General features: G+C 45.8%; 1 protein-coding gene across 5 annotated transcripts in view; it reads right to left on the bottom strand.

Annotated features, from left to right (window-relative positions):
* Window positions 1-22,005, bottom strand: part of LOC121005864 (catenin delta-1-like) — a 607,331-nt gene that overhangs the window by 337,952 nt on the left and 247,374 nt on the right. For all 5 annotated transcript variants that reach the window (XM_040438663.1, XM_040438662.1, XM_040438660.1 and 2 more), the window contains one exon: window positions 13,141-13,258. In XM_040438663.1, coding sequence (XP_040294597.1) covers window positions 13,141-13,258 — 118 coding nt within the window. The remainder of the gene's footprint in view (window positions 1-13,140; window positions 13,259-22,005) is intronic.

The following is a 22,005-nucleotide window of genomic DNA, read 5'->3' on the forward strand; positions in this document are numbered from 1 at the left end:
TCTTGCTAAACCTATCGACCACTACCCAAACCACAGTCTTACCCTCCGCCAGCGGTAGGTCAGTTATAAAGTCCATCGAGATATGGGACCAGGGTCTACTGGGAATGGGTAGGGGTCGTAGGTTACCAGCAGGGCGAGTCCTAGGTGTCTTAGACCTGGCACAAACCTCACAGGCTGACACGTAGGACTTGACATCCCTGGTCAGAGTGGGCCACCAATAAGATCTAGAAACCAGATCCTTAGTGCCCTCAACACCCGGATGTCCACAAAAGGCAGAATCGTGACACTCACCCAACTACTGGAGACGAAATTGTACGGGAACAAACATTTTATCTGTTGGGGTGGATGCCGGTGCCAGATGTTGTTCAGACCTAATGCGAGCCGAGATATCCTGGGTTAGAGCCGCTAAGAAGATGTTTGCTGGTAGGATGGATTCAGGCGGCGTCTCAGTGGGTTGAAAAGCATGGAAGCTCCGAGATAATGCGTCTGCCTTCACATTTTTACTTCCCGGCCTGAACGTAATGGAGAAATCAAAACGCGTAAAAAACAGAGCCCATCGGGCTTGTCGGGGATTCAACCTCTTAGCGGACTCGAGAAACATTAGGTTTTTATGATCAGTGACAACCGTTACTCGATGCCTTGCCCCCTCCAAAAAATGTCTCCACTCCTCAAATGCCCATTTAATAGCCAGCAGCTCCCTATTCCCTACGTCGTAGTTTCTCTCAGTGGGAGAGAATTTCCTAGAGAAGAAGGCACATGGTCTCAGGTTAGTGAGGCTAGCAGGACCTTGTGAAAGGACTGCTCCTGCGCCGTCCTCGGACGCATCCACCTCCACAATAAAAGGTTTCTCCTGATCAGGCTGGATCAGAATGGGAGCGCTACTGAATGCCTTTGTTAATGTTTCAAATGAAGAAATGGCCTTGGTAGACCAATTCTCCAAATCTGCCAATTTCTTAGTAAGGTCGGTCAATGGCTTAGCAATTACAGAAAAATTCAGGATAAATTTACGGTAGTAATTAGCGAAACCCAAAAACCGTTGTAAAGCCTTTAAGGATGAAGGCCTTACCCATTCCTTAATTGCTAAAACCTTACCAGGATCCATCTTAAAGGCGTGAGGAGTCAAAACATGCCCTAGAAACAGTATCTCCTGTACACCAAAGACACATTTCTCTTGCTTAGCGGATAGCTGGTTCTCCCTCAACACCTCTAATACTTGTTTGACATGAGACACATGAGATTCGAAATCAGGAGAGAATATCAAAATGTCTTCAAGATAGACAATAATAAATTTACCTAAGAACTCCCTAAGAATATCGTTCATTAAGTTTTGGAACACAGCTGGGGCATTGCTGAGTCCAAAAGGCATCACCTGATATTCAAAGTGTCCTATCGGAGTATTGAACGCTGTCTTCCATTCGTCTCCCTCCTTGATTCGGATTAGATTGTATGCACCTTTCAGGTCAATCTTGGAAAACCAGGTTGCCCCCAAAACCTGGTTAAATAAATCCGGAATCAATGGGAGAGAGTATCTATTTTGGACAGTGATTTTATTCAATCTCCGGTAATCAATACAAGGCCTAAGACCACCATCCTTCTTTTTAACAAAGAAAAACCCTGCTCCCATAGGAGAGACTGAAGGTCTAATATGCCCTTTAGCAAGGCTCTCCTTAATATAATCCTCCATAGCCTTGCGTTCGGGCCCTGAAAGATTATAAATTCGACCTTTAGGAAATTCGGCACCCTCAATTAGCTCTATGGCGCAATCATAAGGTCTATGGGGGGGTAGAACCTCTGAAGTAAGGGACGAGAACACATCAAAATATTCCTTAATAACAGAGGGTAATGTATTAGACCTTACTGAAACCCCAGCCTGGACCACGGACAAGCATGAGTCACACTTAGGTCCCCATTTTACCAACTCTCCTTTGGACCAATCAATTGTGGGGTTATGTAAACGGAGCCAAGGCAACCCTAGTACCACCTCAACCGGTAGGTTCTCCAGGACTAGAAGAGAACATCTCTCAGAGTGGCACACACCCACGGACAGAGAAATTTCAGAGGTACAAGACCTCACCGTACCACCAATCAGGGGAGTAGCATCAATAGCCATGACATGGATAGGTGTAGGTAAAGCAAACATAGGAATACCCAATTTACTAGCAAACTCAAAGTCAATAAAGCTGGCCGCTGAACCGGAATCAATAAAGGCCTTACCCGGCCACTTAATAACCCCCAGAGAAATTGTTATGGGTACCAAAGGCTTACCTTTAGAAAAATCAGGGTGTACCTGGTCTTTAGGTTGTCTTGCCTTAGGAGACTTGTCAGAGAGGACCCTCTTAGGACACTTGTTGATCCGATGACCAGGATCTCCACAGTAGAAGCACTCTCCGCGTCTGCCACGAAGATTACCCCGGGTCATGCCAACATGCATGGGTCCCTCGGTGGAGACCTCAGTGTTGTCCCTGGAAAAGGCCTCTGGCTGGACCACCATCTGAGAACAGAACTGTCGTTCTTGTCGTCTCTCTCTAACTCGTCTGTCAAGTCGGACAACTAGGGTCATCATCTCCTCTAAGGTCTCAGGAATTTGGTAATTGACTAATAGATCTTTTAAATTATTAGATAGACCAGACCTAAACTGACTCTTCAGGGCTGGTTCATTCCATCCTGAGGGGACACACCACCGTCTGAATTGGGTGCAATACTCCTCCGCAGGGAGATAGCCCTGAAGCAGTGCCCTAAGAGCCGTCTCGGCTACCAGGGCCCTGTCTGGTTCGTCATAGAAGGTACCCAGGGCCTGAAAAAAACCCTCCACAGAAGTTAGACAACTGGCCCCAGGAGGTAACGAAAATGCCCAGTCCTGGGGATCACCCTGTAGTAGAGAAATGATAATCCCTACGCGTTGGCTCTCGGGACCGGAGGACACGGGGCGCAAACGGAAGTAGAGTTTGCAATTCTCCTTAAAGGAGAGAAACCTCTTCCGGTCTCCAGAAAAGGTTTCTGGGAGCTTGATCTGAGGTTCAAAATGTGGACTGGAGGACAGAGGAGTGGAAGAACCTTGCCCTAACTCACAAGAACGGAGTCTCTCTCCTAGCTCCTGCACCATCTGTGTCAAGTTAGAGACATGGTCAGTCAGGGTAATAAGAGGATTCATGATACAGTGGTTATTGGGCCTGTTAATCTGTAACGGTCACGTCCACACACACACAGGGGGAAGGCTAGTGACCACTGCGCTCCACCCTCACCCCTGGCCCTGCCTACTTGCCTCACGAGTCCTGATGACAGGGGACAACTGGACGACAGTCCCTAACTTAGGATACGTGCAGGGAAGACAGACAAGACAAAATACGGAACGTGAACGGACCGGGTCAGAACCAAGAGAGCTACGCAGTACAAAGGGTTAAGCAAAGAATGGTCAGGAGAAGCCGGGGTCAAATACCAGGAGAGTAGAGAAGTACCAGAGGAGTTCGCAAAGAGTAGTCAGGTGCGAGCCGAGGTCACAATACCAGGAGGGATGCGCAGTACAGTAGGAGCAGGCAAAGGATCGTCAGGGAACAGGATCAGGTGAGTCTTCAGTAGTCCAACAAATAGCCAGGAACCTAGAATTAACAGGCAACCTGTGGCTAGCAGGCTGCCTGTATTTATAGTGGGGAGTGAGGGTCATGTGACGTGGCCAGCGTCACATGACCGACAGACCAACCAGTTGAGCACCGAGTGATCAGCTCGGCGCTCAAGGCAGACTTAGGAGCAGGAAGCCATCCAGCAGTAAAGCCGCCCTGGGAATGAGGTCAAACACAGATCCTCATTCCCAAAGCTAAGCAACAGTTCTGTGGGCAATGGGGGACCGAGTGCACCTTCGGAACCCCGTTACAGATAACTTTTAAACACTTACTTATCCATGCCATTCTGATATTATTTTCTCGTCACATATTGAACTTCATGACAGTGGTAAAATTAAGTCAAAATTTTTCATTTTTACTTATAAAAAAGAAATAACAAATTTACCAAAAATTTAGAAAAATTTGCAAATTTCTATTTCTCTACTTTTAGAATAGATAATAACTCTAAAAAGAATTATTACTTTACATTCCCCATATGTCTACTTCATGTTTGGATCATTTTGTAAATTACATTTTATTTTTTGGGGACGTTAGAAGGCTTAGAAATTTAGAAGCAAATCTTGAATTTTAAGTGGTATTTTTATAGAGCAGGTTCTTACGGACACTGCTATACCCAATATGTCTACTTTAAAAATAAAAAAAATACGTTTAACATAAAAAAGCATTTTTGAAACAAAAAAAGAAAATTTTAGTGTCTCCATAGTCTGAGAGCCATTGTTTTTTTAATTTTTTGGGTGATTGTCTTAGGTAGAGGCTAATTTTTTGCAGGATGAGGTGACGGTTAGATTGGCACTAATTTGGGGGGCATACACATTTTTGATCGCTTGGTGTTAGTACGTCACATCTCGGGAAGGGGTTAAATTTGGGGGGCATACGCATTTTTGATCGCTTGGTGTTAGTACGTCACATGTTGGGAAGGGGTTAAATAGGGAATGGTGTAACTAGCAAATGTCTAAATCACTTCAGGAGTCAGTATTGGGCCCTATTCTCTTCAATATACACTGCCTGTCCAAAATAAAGTCGCCACCAAAAAAAAACCTTTAGCTTTGATTACAGCACGCATTCGCTGTGGCATTATTTCAATAAGCTTCTGCAATGTCACCAGAATTATTTCTATCCAGTGTTGCATACATTTTTCACCAAGATCTTGCATTGATGATGGTAGAGTCAAAGTCTTCTCCAGCACATCTCAAAGATTCTCAATGGGGTTAAGGTCTGGACTCTAGGGTGGCCAATCCATGTGTGAAAATGATGTCTCATGCTCCCTGAACCACTCTTTCATAATTTGAGCCCGATGAATCCTGGCATTGTCATCTTGGAATATGCCCGTGCCATCAGGGAAGAACAAATCCATTGATGGAATAAACTGGTCATTCAGTATGTTCAGGTAGTCAGCTGACCTCATTCTTGGAGCACATACTATTTCTGAACCTAGACCTGACCAACTGCAGCAACCCCAGATCATAGCACTGCCCCCACAGGCTTGTACAGTAGGCACTAGGCATGATGGGTGAATCACTTCATCTGCCTCTCTTCTTAACCTGATGCGCCCATCACTCTGGAACAGGGTAAATGTGGACTCATCAGACCACATGACCTTCTTCCATTGCTCCAGAGTCCAATCTTTATGCTCCCTAGAAAATGTAAGCCTTTTTTCTGGGTTGCCTCACTGATTAGTGGTTTTCTTACGGCTACACAGCAATCCCTTGAGTTCCCTTCGCATTGCGAGTGTGGAAATGCGCTTACTTTCACTATTAAACATAGCCCTGAGTTCTACTGTTTTTCTTCGATTTGATTTTACCAAACGTTTAAGTGACCGCCGATCATTCAAGATTTTTTTCCCGCCACATTTCTTCCTCGAATACGATGGGTCTCCCACTATCCTCCCATTTTTTTTTTATGCGTTGGACAGTTCTTAACCCAATTTTAGTAGTTTCTGCAATCTCCTTAGATGTTTTCTCTGCTTGATGCATGCCAATGATTTGACCCTTCTCAAACAGACTAATATCTTTTCCACGACCACGAGATGTGTCTTTCGACATTGTTGATTAAGAAATGAGAAGCAACTCATTGAACCAGTTGGGTTTAAATAACTTATTGCTAGCTGAAAGATAATCGCCCATGCAGTAATTATCCAATAGGAGGCTCATAACTCTTTGCTTAGTTAAATCCAGGTGGCGATTTTTTTTTGGACAGGCAGTGTATTTATTAATGATCTTGTAGAAGGTTTGCACAGTAAAATATCAATTTTTGCAGATGACACTAAACTGTGTAAAGTAATTAACATGGAAGAAGACAGTATACTGCTACAGAGGGATCTGGATAGATTGGAGGCTTGGGCAGATAAGTGGCAAATGAGGTTTAACACTGACAAATGTAAGGTTATGCACATGGGAAGGAATAATGCAAGTCACCTGTACATACTAAATTGAAAAAAAAAACACTGGGTAACACGGACATGGAAATGTGACCTAGGAATTCTAGTGAACATCAAACTAAGAAACCAGTGTCAGGCAACTGCTGCCAAAGCCAATAAGATAATAGGTTGCATCAAAAGGGGCATAGATGCACGTGAACATAGTCCTATCCAGGGCTTTTTTTCTGGCGGAACGCACCGGAACGGCGTTCCGCCACCTTTTGACATCGCAGCCTGCCATGCTCCAGCATCGCAGGCTGCGATGTATCAGCGGGGAGGGACTGGGAGGAGGAGCTAGGGGCCGGTGCGTTCACTGTGCTCCGGCCCCGCCGCTCCAGTACAGTTATAAAATGTGTAATTCAATTAATAAGGATTCATGCTGCCCCCTCTGTACTATAACATTCAATATATCTTACTCACAGGGCTACTGTTATATCGTAATGCAGGCCGGCCGGGCAGACGAGCGGCAGAGTGACTGACTGCCTGCCCGGCCTACTTTATGAATGTTATACTACAGAGGGGGCAGCATGAATCATTATTAATTGAATTACACATTTTAAAACTGTACTGGAGCGGCAATGGGGGGGGGGGGGGGGGGTCTGTGGATGACACTTATGGGGTGGGGGGGGGGGTCTGTGGATGGCACTGTTATGGGATGGGGGGGGTCTGTGGATGGCACTGTTATGGGGTGGGGGGGTCTGTGGATGGCACTGTTATGGGGTGGGGGGGGTCTGTGGATGGCACTGTTATGGGGTGGGGTCTGTGGATGGCACTGTTATGGGGTGCGGGGGGGGGTCTGTGGATGGCACTGTTATGGGGTGCGGGGGGGGGTCTGTGGATGGCACTGTTATGGGGTGGGGGGGGGGTCTGTGGATGGCACTGTTATGGGGTGGGGTCTGTGGATGGCACTGTTATGGGGTGGGGGGGGGGGGTCTGTGGATGGCACTGTAGATCCCCCATAACAGTGCCATCCACAGATCCTCCACCCCATAACAGTGCCATCCCCAGATCCCCCATTAACAGTGCCATCCCCATCTGGGGGGTTTCTTTGCTGGGCTGGACTTTTATAGCCCCCCCCCCCCCCCCCACCAAATTTTACTTGCATCCCTGTTCTCTAAAGGGGCGGTTTAGGGGGCGGTCCTAGGGGTGGGTAGGGGCGTGGCCAGGGGAGGGGGGGTGAGTTCCACCACCTTTTCTCTGAGGAAAAAAAGCCCTGGCCCTATCACTTTACAAATCACTAGTCAGACCACACATGGAGTACTGTGTAGAGTTATGGGCTCCTGTGAACAAGGCAGACATAGCAGAGCTGGAGTAGGTTCAGAGGAGGGCAACTTAAATAATAACTGGAATGGGTGTACTACAGTACCCTGAAAGAATATCAAAATTAGGGTTACTCACTTTAGAAAAAAAAAAAGACTGAGGGGAGATCTAATAACTACACTGAACAAAAATATAAACGCGACACTTAAGTTTTTGCTCACGTTTTGCATGAGTTGAACTCAAAGATCTGAAACATTTTCTACATACACAAAAGACCCATTACTCAAATATTGTTCACAAATCTGTCTAAATCTGTGTTAGTGAACACCTCTCCTTTGCCGAGATAATCCATCCCACCTCACAGGTGTGGCATATCAAGGTGCTGATTATACAGCATGAATATTGTACAAGTGTGCCTTCGTACAATAAAAGGCCACTCTGAAATGTGCACAGTTTTGCCTTAATTTTGGGGGTGGGGTGGTGTCAGAAAACCAGTGGCCATCATTTGCCTCACGCTGTGCAACACATCTCCGTTGCATAGAGTTGATCAGGTTGTTGATTGTGGCCTGTGGAATGTTGGTCCACTCCTCTTCAATAGCTGTGCAAAGTTGCAGAATATTGGCAGGAACTGGAACACGCTGTTTTATACGCCAAACATGCTCAATGTGTGACATGTCCGGTGAGTATGCTAATACATTCCTATGAGGAAAAATGCCGGATCCGCCATTTAGGCAAGTCTTCAGTTTTTTTCGCCGGAGATAAAAACGTAGCATGCTCCGGTTTTATCTTTTGCCTGATCAGTCAAAATTACTGAACTGAAGACATCCTGATGCATCCAGAAACTGATTACTCTCCATTCAGAATGTATAGGGATAAAACTGATCAGTTCTTTTCCGGTATAGAGCCCCTGTGACGGAACTCTATGTCGGAAAACAAAAACGCAAGTGTGAAAGTACCCTTATCTTTTACAAACCCATTCTGTGCAACAAAACAATAATTCACTACTATACATTAGCCCACAAGCATGTCAGCCAGTAGCCAAATGATCTGTGCTTTTGACTCCCATAAAACATGATCATCCCCCACTGACCAGCACGGATGCAGATTTTTTTCAAATACAGCTCTACTACAGTTGTGTATAAACCTTAGACCTTTTAGTTGTATAGATGCATATACAGCTCTGCTACATCTGTCTATTTATCACTCCCCTCTGCACTGTGTCAGAACCGCCTCATATACACCTCTGCTACATCTGTCTTCCCCTCCCCCACTAGCACTGTGGCTGAACTGCTTCACATACACCTCTGCTACATCTGTCTATTTATCTCTCCCCCTAGCACTGTGGCAGAACTGCCTCATACACAGCTCTGCTACACTGGTCTTCCCCGAACCACTTTATATACAACTCTATATCTAATAATATTAATATTTATTTATATAGTGCCAACATATTCCGCAGCGCCTTACAATTCAGGAGTTCATGTACAAACCGTCATAAATAACATAGCAACAGGCAAGTCGATTATTACAACAAGAGGAATGAGGGCCCTGCTCGCAAGAGCTTACAATCTATGATCTGTCTTTCTCTCCACTAACAGTACTGTTTAAATCACTTCATATACAGCTCTGCTACATCTGTCTTTCTCTCCCCCACTAGCAATGCGGCTGAACTGCTTTATATACAGCTCTGCTACATCTGTCTATTTCTCTCTCCCACCACCACTGTGCCTGAACCTCCTCCTATACAGCCCTGCTATACCGATCTTCCCTGAAACGCTTTATATACAGCTCTGCTACATCTGTCTATCTCTCCACTACCAGCACTGTGTTTGAATCACTTCATATACAGCCCTGCTACACCGGTCTTCCCTAAACCGCTTTATATACAGCTCTGCTACATCTGTCTATCTCTCCCCCCCCCATGCATGGGGGACCCCAATGCATGGAACGGCTGGCACACATTCGTGTGCATGAGCCTTAACAGAGAGATGGCGGGGCATTTATCCACTTGTGCAGAGAAAGCAGAGGGGAAAATGGGAAATTCTTGCTTTGTAAAGTCTCAAGTACACTCTTTGTGCCGCCATATGGTGTTATATAGCACCATAATTCAGAAGTATTCTCTCCTAGAACAGTCTATAATGCATATAAAAATGTCTGTAATACCGGCACTGGCACACAGAGAGGGTAGGGGAGGGTGAAAATTATTACATGTATATACACAGGACACTAATTAAGAGGTCTCTACCTGTAGCTGGTAGATAATCGTTCAGTGATGTGATGTGATCCCGTTGTTCCAAGAAGCGCTGTATAGATCTGATGGGACGCTTCTTGCTCTAACTCACACCTAGCGCGCTGCACCGGCCGGTAGCTAGCGCACGCGTGGAGGAATCCCAAAAGCACCTACCTTCATCTTTAGAAAAGCGCAAAACCTAGCATACCTAATAGCTCCATCCGTCAAAACCTTTCTAAAGAAAAATAATATACAAAACGGAACAAAAATAGGCTTCTTCCCCTGTAAAATGTGTAAAAACTGTAGGGTGACTAGACTATATAACCCCATTTGGTAAATAGGAGATGATCCAACCACTTACAAAATAAAAAATCATATTACCTGTGACACCAAGGGGGTAATATATTTCATCGAATGCCCCTGTCAGAAAATCTATGTCGGCAGGACTAAACGCCAAATGAAGATTAGAATAAAGGAGCATAGTAAGAATATAAATAAAAAATTTGATGGACATCCATTATCCAAACACTATACAGAATATCATGGCAGTTCATTTACAGGTTCAATCTTTGGCGGCATTGAAAGGGTTAAAACAGATATGAGGGGTGTGAATTATATTCAGCAAATGTCACGCTGTGAAAGTAAGTGGATCTTCAGATTAAATAGCCTGGCACCAAAGGGCCTAAATCAGGAGATCGAGCTATTTGCATTCAAATAGAGACATATAACAATGGGCTGGGATAGCGTATAGTGAATAGTGGTGTGCCCCTAGGCTTCTGAGCAGACACTGCAGGAATGATTATGGGAATGGAAAACCTATTTAACCCCCAGGACTTGTACCATGAACTATCCCTGACAAAGGAACCCGTAGGTTCAAAAACGCGTTGGTTGGAAATTTGTCCCTTGGAGGCACCCAGAGCGAAGTTGTGACGTCACACGAAGACGCTCCTGAACTCATCCCTGCAGGCTCCTCCACGCGTGCGCTAGCTACCGGCCGGGGCAGCGCGCTAGGTGTGAGTTAGAGCAAGAAGCGTCCCTTCAGATCTATACAGCGCTTCCTGGAACAACGGGATCACACCACATCACTGAACGATTATCTACCAGCTACAGGTAGAGACCTCTTAATTAGTGTCCTGTGTATATACATGTAATAATTTTCACCCTCCCCTACCCTCTCTGTGTGCCAGCGCCGGTATTACATACATTTTTATAGCTATCAGCCATCTATTATAGGTGAGAGCAGGTTGGACACTCACCCCTAATACTAGGCAGCGGCAAACAAGGTGAATACATCAGCCTCAGAGATATACCTAACGGCAGCGCAAGTGTCTCTGTTCTTCATAAATTCAGTCTTTAATGCAATTAGAGGCATGCAGAGGTAGTGTATAGCCCCATCGACTTCTAATTGAGACATATTACAGGTCTGCACTCTGTGTGCTGCCATATGGTGTCATGGGATGGCACAATAATACATACGTATTACCTATGAACATGCCACAAAGGCATGCAGAAGTACAGAGTACCGCTCTATAGACTTCTAATAGAACCATATCACAGTTCATACAATTGATGCTGCCACATGGTGCTATTATGTGGTACTATATTACAGAAGTATTCCTCCTTAGAACATACCGTAATGAAATTAGAGGCCGGTGGATGAACTTCTATTGGAGCCATATTGCAGTTCTGTTCTTTGTGTGCTGCCATATGGTGCCATTATATGGCACTATGATACAGAACTTCCCCAGAGCATGGGGGCATGCATAGGTAGAGCACTTCTAGGAAAGCCATATTTTTGTTGCGTACTCTAAGTGCCGCCATATAGTGCAAATATAGGACACTTCTATCCAGCAGTATTCTCCCCTGTCACAATGAAAGCAGAGGCATGTGGAGGTGCAGTGTGGCCCCGTTGACTTCTCTTGAGGCCACATTCCTATTTCATACAACTTGCAGCTTGTGTAGGGCACCATGCTAATGTCAGGAACTCCGGCAAAAAGATGAATTTGAAATCAGAGGCTAGGGTGCTAAGGTGGCATTGGCACGATGGAAGCAGAAACAGGAAATTTGATCCCCAGCCCTTTCTTCAGGATGTCAAGGAGTCTTACACCTGGAGAACACCAGCTGGAGATCACGGCAGACACCTAGGCATCGTGTAGAAGCAGCTGCTAGCAGACTAATAATCCTCTAGGTAAGAAGCCAAAGCAGGAAGCGCCTTATCAGAGAAGGACTCGGACCAGCTGTCACGTGACCTTCAGGTCAGTGACGAGGGGGCACAGCACCCACACTGCTCAGTGTGAGAACTGGGAGGACGATGCTTTCACTACACAGCAGAGTGTCCTCCGACACTGCTCCAGCACGTCCTCGCTCTCCACTTCTATCTCCCAAGTCTGCACTGCAAACAGAGCATGCGAGGCTCTGTTTCAGACACAGCACAAGGGAATAAAGAACAGCGCATGCACGGCCACCCAGCGCGTTCACGAAAGAAATTAGGCCAGCCACTGGATCGATGTGGTTCCTCTGCGCATGCGCGGCCTCAGCATTCGGCCGTAACTAGGGGAGACACAATCACAACAATGAGATAGGAGGGGAAGAATTTTATCAAAAAGGGTGGGAATTGACTAATACATTATATTTACAAAAATGATCACTGTCACATCATTACCAGATTAGACAGTGATCATTGTGATGGGAATACCCCTTTAAAGGCTATCTTATAAATGCCCGACAAGTGCTGTTCCCCACCTTTAGGAGAAAAAGGTTCAGCAATTCACGTTCACCGATTTAAAGCAGCGGATCATTTCTTTCTAAAATGCCTGATTATCTCAATGAAAAGGAGCTGAGTGCAAGCATGGCCACCTTCTCCACAGATTTCAGTGTGGGAAGAAGTCGCTTTGAATTGGCAAATGTCTGCATTCTCACAATAGATGAGGGCCCAATGGTGGAAACTGCACCTATCATATGCACATCTGCCATATCCTGTCAATATGTAAAAAATATGTAAATAGAACAAATTCCCTTTAACTTTTTTCTACCATTCAAATAAGTTCTCCACATAATTTTCAAGAGAGATAATTACTACAGCAGTCTGGTGGTTGTAGGCAAGCCATGCTATTACACAACTCAAATTGCTAATTCCCTTTTCTCTGTCAGCACCATGCCAAACCTACCAATAGTGAACATAATGAACACCAAATAATACTAGCTCTCTAGTAGACAATCCATAGCCAATCCTATACCTCCAAAAAAAAATAACAAAATACAGATAATACCACATAATAAAAACACAACCAAAATCCTAAAAAAAAAAATATTGGATTATGTGTGACATGGGGACCTTGTGACCAAGATAACACTACAACAACCACACAGTGCATTTAGAGGTATAGGAGTGTTCTTAATAAATTGCATTACTGTATGGCTAATATATTGTCTACTTGTTCATTAAAGAGCCAGCATTCTTTGGTACTCATTACTTTCACTATTGGTGGGGTTGGGCTCCCCTTTAATCATGACCAGGTGTCCACACATTCATTGGTGAGCCACTCCAGTTTTATTTTTAGTAACCATGCCAACCCTGTTTAAGCGGAACAAGCCATGTATATTAAATGAATATATACCTTGCTGTCTGTTTGTCCATGGCCCACCTCTGAGCGCAATATGTGGACCACAGAATCCACAAGCCCCTCAGACTCCCTCATTTTCCTGCGTGCTTCAGAACGCTCAGATGAGATGTTCCTGAAGGGGAGAAAATACATTTTAAATATTTTCAATACTAAAGTTAGAGCAGTAGTCAAAGTTTGCCAAATGTTTTTGTAACTTTCTATTTTTATATTCGATTTCAGCAAAAGTTATGTCCTGCACACGATGAGGACAGTGATTGGCTATATGGTGACCTGTGTGTACGGAATATCACCACTGCAGCTAGAATCAATGACAGGGAGCTCTTAGCTATAAGTAGCAGAGAAGAAAAGGGATAAGTATGGCTTCTGTTGAAATTTTACCAGTTACAGGGCCTGCCTAAGTTTTTATTAAACTCTAACAACGTGGGGCAGCACGGTGGCTCAGCGGTTAGCACTGTATGTGTGTGTATATATCTCTTATCGCTTACTAGCAGAAGAACCCAGCTTTGCATGGGTATATTTCATCTATTTCATTTAATGTTTGTGTCGTTAAAAGATAGACAGTACCCCCTCATAACAGTGACCTCCACAGTACCCTGCCCTGTTAACAGTAAACTCCAGAGCCCCTCACCCCTTAACCGCCTCCGGACCGCCTAACGCAGGATCGCGTTCAGGAGGCGGCAGCCCTGCGCGAGACGCGAGATTTCCTGTGAACGCGCGCGCGCGCGCGCTCACAGGATCGGAAGGTAAGTGAGTGGATCTCCAGCCTGCCAGCGGCGATCGTTCGCTGGCAGGCTGGAGATGTGATTTTTTTAACCCCTAACAAGTATATTAGACGCTGTTTTGATAACAGCGTCTAATATACCTGCTACCTGGTCCTCTTGGATCGACCACCAGAGGACACAGGTAGCTCAGTAAAGTAGCACCAAACACCACACTACACTACACCCCCCCCCTGTCACTTATTAACCCCTTATGAACCCCTGATCACCCCATATAGACTCCCTGATCACCCCCTGTCATTGATCACCCCCCTGTAAGGCTCTATTCAGATGTCCGTATGATTTTTACGGATCCACTGATAGATGGATCGGATCCGCAAAACGCATACGGACGTCTAAATGGAGCCTTACAGGGGGGTGATCAATGACGGGGGTGATCACCCCATATAGACTCCCTGATCACCCCCCTGTCATTGTTCACCCCCCTGTCATTGATCACCCCCCTGTAAGGCTGCATTCAGATGTCCGTATGATTTTTACGGATCCACTGATACATGGATTGGATCCGCAAAACACATACGGACATCTGAATGGAGCCTTACAGGGGGGTGATCACCCCATATAGACTCCCTGATCACCCCCCTGTCATTGATCACCCCCCTGTAAGGCTGCATTCAGATGTCCGTATGATTTTTACGGATCCACTGATACATGGATCGGATCCGCAAAACACATACAGACATCTGAATGGAGCCTTATAGGGGGGTGATCAATGACAGGGGGGTGATCACCCCATATAGACTCCCTGATCACCCCCCTGTCAATGATCACCCCCCTGTAAGGCTCCATTCAGACATTTTTTTGGCCCAAGTTAGCGGAAATTATTATTTTTTTTCTTACAAAGTCTCATATTCCACTAACTTGTGTAAAAAAAGAAAATCTCACATGAACTCACCATACCCCTCACGGAATCCAAATGCGTAAAATTTTTTAGACATTTATATTCCAGACTTCTTCTCACGCTTAAGGGCCCCTAGAATGCCAGGGCAGTATAAATACCCCACATGTGACCCCATTTCGGAAAGAAGACACCCCAAGGTATTCCGTGAGGGGCATATTGAGTCCATGAAAGATTGAAATTTTTGTCCCAAGTTAGCGGAAAGGGAGACTTTGTGGGAAAAAAAAAAATATATCAATTTCCGCTAACTTGTGCCAAAAAAAAAAAAATTCTATGAACTCATTCCATGCCCCTCATTGAATACCTTGGGGTGTCTTCTTTCCAAAATGGGGTCACATGTGGGGTATTTATACTGCCCTGGCATTCTAGGGGCCCTAAAGCGTGAGAAGAAGTCTAGGATCCAAATGTCTAAAAATGCCCTCATAAAATTAATGTGGGCCCCTTTGCGCATCTAGGCTGCAAAAAAGTGTCACACATGTGGTATCGCCGTACTCAGGAGAAGTTGGGCAATGTGTTTTGGGGTGTCATTTTACATATACCCATGCTGGGTGAGATAAATATCTTGGTCAAATGCCAACTTTGTATAAAAAATGGGAAAAGTTGTCTTTTGCCAAGATATTTCTCTCACCCAGCATGAGTATATGTAAAAAGACACCCCAAAACACATTGCCCAACTTCTGAATACGGCGATACCACATGTGTGACACTTTTTTGCAGCCTAGGTGGGCAAAGGGGCCCACATTCCAAAGAGCACCTTTTGGATTTCACAGGTCATTTACCTACTTACCACACATTAGGGCCCCTGGAAAATGCCAGGGCAGTATAACTACCCCACAAGTGAACCCATTTTGGAAAGAAGACACCCCAAGGTATTCCGTGAGGGGCATGGCGAGTTCCTAGAATTTTATATTTTTTGTCACAAGTTAGCGGAAAATGATGATTTTTTATTTATTTTTTTTTCCTTACAAAGTCTCATATTCCACTAACTTGTGACAAAAAATAAAAACTTCCATGAACTCACTATGCCCATCACGAAATACCTTGGGGTGTCTTCTTTCCAAAATGGGGTCACTTGTGGGGTAGTTATACTGCCCTGGCATTTTAGGGGCCGAATGCGTGAGAAGTGGTTTGAAATTAAAATCTGTAAAAAAATGGCCGGTGAAATCCGAAAGGTGCTCTTTGGAATGTGGGCCCCTTTGCCCACCTAGGCTGCAAAAAAGTGTCACACATGTGGTATCGCTGTACTCAGGAGAAGTTGGGCAATGTGTTTTGGGGTGTCATTTTACATATACCCATGCTGGGTGAGAGAAATATCTTGGCAAAAGACAACTTTTCCCATTTTTTTATACAAAGTTGGCATTTGACCAAGATATTTATCTCACCCAGCATGAGTATATGTAAAATGACACCCCAAAACACATTCCCCAACTTCTCCTGAGTACGGAGATACCACATGTGTGGCACTTTTTTGCAGCCTAGGTGGGCAAAGGGGCCCACATTCCAAAGAGCACCTTTCGGATTTCACCGGTCATTTTTTACACATTTTGATTTCAAACTACTTACCACACATTTGGGCCCCTAGAATGCCAGGGCAGTATAACTAGCCCACAAGTGACCCCATTTTGGAAAGAAGACACCCCAAGGTATTCGCTGATGGGCATAGTGAGTTCATAGAAGTTTTTATTTTTTGTCACAAGTTAGTGGAATATGAGACTTTGTAAGGAAAAAAAATAAAATAAAAAAAATCATTTTCAACTAACTTGTGACAAAAAATAAAAAGTTCTATGAACTCACTATGCCCATCAGCGAATACCTTAGGGTGTCTACTTTCCGAAATGGGGTCATTTGTGGGGTGTTTGTACTGTCTGGGCATTGTAGAACCTCAGGAAACATGACAGGTGCTCAAAAAGTCAGAGCTGCTTCAAAAAGCGGAAATTCACATTTTTGTACCATAGTTTGTAAATGCTATAACTTTTACCCAAACCATTTTTTTTTTACCCAAACATTTTTTTTTTATCAAAGACATGTAGAACAATAAATTTAGAGAAAAATTTATATATGGATGTCGTTTTTTTTGCAAAATTTTACAACTGAAAGTGAAAAATGTCATTTTTTTGCAAAAAAATCGTTAAATTTCGATTAATAACAAAAAAAGTAAAAAATGTCAGCAGCAATGAAATACCACCAAATGAAAGCTCTATTAGTGAGAAGAAAAGGAGGTAAAATTCATTTGGGTGGTAAGTTGCATGACCGAGCAATAAACGGTGAAAGTAGGGTAGGTCAGAAGTGTAAAAAGTGGCCTGGTCTTTAAGGGTGTTTAAGCTATAGGGGCTGAGGTGGTTAAAGAGGACCTTTCACCGATCCTGACATTGTGAACTAAGTATACAGACATGGAGAGCGGCGCCCGGGGATCTCACTGCACTTACTATTATCCCTGGGCGCCACTCCGTTCTCTCGCTATGCCCTCCGGTATCTTCGGGTCACTAAGTTATAGTGGGCGGAGTCTGCCCTTGTTCTGCTGTAGCGCTGGCCAACCGCATCGCAGAGCTCACAGCCTGGGAGAAAATAACCTCCTAGGCTGTGAGCACTGCGATTAGCCAGCGCTACAGCAGAACAAGGGCAGACTCCGCCTACTATAACTTAGTGACTGAAATCTCCGCCTACCATAACTTTGTGCCCGAAGATACTGGAGGGCATAGCGGGAGAACGGAGCGGCGCCCAGGGATAATAGTAAGTGCAGTGAGATCCCCGGGCGCCGTTCTCCATGTCTGTATACTTAGTTCACATTGTCATAATCAGTGAAAGGTCCTCATTAACACTGACCCCCCCCCCACAGTACCCCGCCTCCCTAAAATGGGACCTCCACAGCAGCCCATCCCCTTAACTTTAACCTTCACAGCAGCCCGCCCATTTAACAGTGAGTTTCACAGCACCCCACTCCCTTGAAATTGACCTCCTCAGGGACCCGCCCCCTTAACAGTGACCTATATAGCACCCTGCCCCTTAACACTGACCTCCATAGGGGACTGGCCCCTTATGTGTGACCTCCACTCCATACCCTGTGGAAATGAGAAGATAAGGGAGGGAGGGTGGGGCACCAGAGAACCCACGCCTGTGAGTGAGGCTGTGGCTCGTATATGAAGAGCCTCCGCCCCTCCCACAAATGCAGGCTGACTAATCAGCCTTACCAACTTGTGGTCATGGCTACGGCCAAGAGATATCCGAAGAACCCTAGGGAGAGAAACAACGGGAAAAACCTAACCCAGCTAGGCGTGTCTTAGCTAACCTGACTAAATGGCTTGTTGTGTGACCTAAGCCATGATCGTGGGTAGGCCTATAAGTGGGCAAAAACCAAGCCAAGTAGGGTAGAAAAGGAACTCGAATGGCATGTGCAAACTAATCCCAAAGTCAACTGCAAGGCGTCAGGGATCTAGAGCGAAAAATTCAGGGTGTATGAGGCAAGGCCAGAAGGAGACCTACAACCCATCTTGTGGATGACAATGCCAGAGACATGATGCTCAATATTGCGGATACTGCCCCAAAGCGGAATGGAGGACCGGGAATACGTTGTGAAATGGATCATGAAAACCAAATGAACCTTGTAAAGTTTTGGTTCTATGGAGTACTGGCAATGCCCTAGCCTCAGAAGATCGTGGGACCGAAACCTAACTGCCTAGACTATGCAGGAATGAGGGCCAAAAAGAACTATGTAGATAGGAAGAGAATCCTTGAATAGTTCCCCAGACAACAGCTATCTGCTAGCCGTGGTCCGCGCGTTGTTCTACTGTGTGCCCCTGAGAATTGTTTTAACGCTTGAGACGAGAAGACCGACCTATCTGAATCTTCTACCATGAGGAAATGCTGAACTTTGTCTAAAACTCGATTAAACGTGGTTGTAGGGAGTCTGAGGTTAGTGCGGAAAGAAGCTACGAAGCCATAATATACAAGATTCTGTCTATGCCCTCCCATGAGTGAGGGAATGCAATTGCAATGAAGCTACCGGCGAAAATGAATTCCTTTTCATGGTAAAAAGTTAAAGATTTGCGCGGGGACCTGGTTGGCAAGATATGATCGACTACGATCAGAGACTGAAATGCTAGAGGGAATTACCCTACTTGTTCCTCCTCTGGCAGGACCTGAACGAAAGCATGAACAATTAAAGCAAGACGAAATATCTGTGTAAGAATGACAATGATGCTGTAGGGCGAACCGGACCAGTTTGCGGTCAAAACATAAAGTGAGCGATCAACATGGATTATTAGGTAATTAGGGAAGCAGGTATGTATATGTGATACATACGGGCCAAATCAGCGCAGATGCACAGATGGACAACCAACCAGGCAATCAGCCAGGCAGGACTAAAAACAGTCATCGGGCCCCCGAAGCAGTCACCGGGCCCCCGAAGCCATGGGGCCGAGAATTCTTTATATATTTTATAGCCGGCTTGATAATTCCTGGCAGTGTTGGAGGAGAGGGAATGTTGTACCAGGTTCCTGGCGTGAGAAAGGAGGAACTCTAATCCATCACGCGGGAATTGAAGGCTGGGAGAGGGGACCCCGCGGGATCTGCTTCTGGCATCACCTGGAAAAAAAAAAGGGGGTGACCCAGAAATACCGCACCACGTAGCCCGGTGAAGGACCGACCTGGCAGTGCCAGGAAAAAGTAAACCAGGAAGGGACAGGCATGGGTGAGACGAGTGTGAAAGAGTAGGTGGGCCTGTGCGGATAATGGGGAAGTATCGTAATGGATAGGAGGCTAAGCCTGGAAGGATCCGCCGACAGCGAGAGACCCTGGAAAAAACATGGAATAGTAGACATGCAGGGAGACCAGACCTGAACGTACCAGGCAGAAAAGGAAGAAAAGGGCCTGGACGGACCCGGGGTAATGATACATAAAAAATAAACCGAATGTACCCGTTCCCAGCAGAACAAAATCGAGTCGAGTCAGAAGGAGGAATAACTGAGGAGATGACAGCCTGGGCGATCCAGCAGACAGGCAGACAGAGGTAGGTAGTATGAGCCTGGGCGATCCAGCAGACAGAGGTAGGTAGTATGAGCCTGGGCGATCCAGGAGACAGAGGTAGGTAGTATGAGCCTGGGCGATCCAGGAGACAGAGGTAGGTAGTATGAGCCTGGGCGATCCAGGAGACAGAGGTAGGTAGTATGAGCCTGGGCGATCCAGGAGACAGAGGTAAGTAGTATGAGCCTGGGCGATCCAGGAGACAGAGGTAGGTAGTATGAGCCTGGGCAATCCAGGAGACAGAGGTAGGTAGTATGAGCCTGGGCGATCCAGGAGACAGAGGTAGGTAGTATGAGCCTGGGCGATCCAGGAGACAGAGGTAGGTAGTATGAGCCTGGGCGATCCAGGAGACAGAGGTAGGTAGTATGAGCCTGGGCGATCCAGGAGACAGAGGTAGGTAGTATGAGCCTGGGCGATCCAGGAGACAGAGGTAAGTAGTATGAGCCTGGGCGATCCAGGAGACAGAGGTAAGTAGTATGAGCCTGGGCGATCCAGGAGACAGAGGTAAGTAGTATGAGCCTGGGCGATCCAGGAGACAGAGGTAGGTAGTATGAGCCTGGGCGATCCAGGAGACAGAGGTAGGTAGTATAAGCCTGGGCGATCCAGGGAACAGAGGAAGGTACAAGCCTGGGCGACCAGTGGGAAACAGGAAAAAACATAGCATATGAATAAATGAACATACACATACAGAACGGCCCTGCTACCACTACATATCAGTACAGATGACGGCAGGCAAATGGTCAGCGTGCAGTGACTGTGCATAGTGTCTAGGCTGAAGCTGTGTATTTCCAACCCAGGTGAGCCGTATTCATGTAAAACACAGCCCAGCATGCGCTCCAACGTGAGGATTTTGCACTGTATGACCAGCTCCTAGCAACCACAACAAGGAATAGAGGAGCTGGTTTAGCTGCAAGCCACTATCAAGAGCGATGTCAGTGTGTGTGAACCTGATCTGCAAAATGCCGCTGTAGGAAGCATAGAGGAACCGGGAGGAGCGAGCACCAGCAAGTTTGGGCAGCAATGACACAGTACTGACCAGGACACCACCTGTAATTCAAAACACACAAGTCCGGCAGTGGTTCTCAACATGCATTCCTACGCTGGAACGCACGCCGACCCCGCGACCGGAAGCAGGGAAACACATGAGCGCTGATTGGAGGAGCCCTGTGGAGGGGATGGACTGAGGGAAGGAGCTTACCCGTCCTGGAGACGCGTACAGGCGGTGTACAAGCGGCGGACGACTCGGACTGCTGTGGTGAAAGCGTTTTTTTTTTTTTTAAAGGAGACCAGTCTGAGTGAATATGAACCAGGATTAAAGAAGACCAAAAAAAAAAAAAAATCTCCCTGAGGTGAACAGAAAAGTAGGCCTATGGAATGTAACAGACCACGAAGAAAGGAACGTAAGCCTGAAAAGAACGCTGTTATGTTTGTCGGGAGAGAGGTACCAGAGCGGTGGGTGCAGACTGCCCCGGTGAGATTATTGAGTAAAACCATGACGTAGCAATGAACAGGAGAATGCAGCTTTGAGTGGAAGCAGAGTACAACACATGATGTAACAACAAATGGGGCTTTGGATGCGAGTGGTACCTAAAAAACATGGTATGGGCACAGCTCTGAGTATGGGAATGGAGTATAGGACAAGATGTAAAAGCAGACATGCGGACGCAGCTTTGGATGTGAACAGAATATTAACTTGATGTGACAGCAGACATGGAAAGAACCTGTAGTAGCATAGGACGTGTGAACGCAGGTCTGGGTGTGAGTAGAGTAAACCTGATATATCGATAGACGGATGAATGCAACTCTGGTCGAGGGTGGAGTGAAAAAATGATTTGACAGCGTAGTGTGAATGCACCTCTGGGTGTGGCCGAGAATGAAATTGGTAGAACAGAAGCTCTAAATGTGAGTGGAGCATAAACATGATGTAACGGTGAAAGTGAATGCAGCTCTGAAACGAGCCTAGTATGAACATGTTGTGACAGCGGACGTGTAAACACAGCTCTCACAGTGAGCAGAGCAAACATGGTATATCAGTCGACGCATGAACGCAGGTCTGGTTGTGAGTGGAGAGAGGTGTGAACACCAGGGTGGTGCGTCTAGAGAATAAAAACGGAGTAACAGTAGCAGCTGTAAGCAGAGTACACAACATGTAATAACAGGCGT

This window comes from Bufo bufo, chromosome 6 (genome assembly GCF_905171765.1).
Source record: "Bufo bufo chromosome 6, aBufBuf1.1, whole genome shotgun sequence".
NCBI lineage: Eukaryota > Metazoa > Chordata > Amphibia > Anura > Bufonidae > Bufo > Bufo bufo.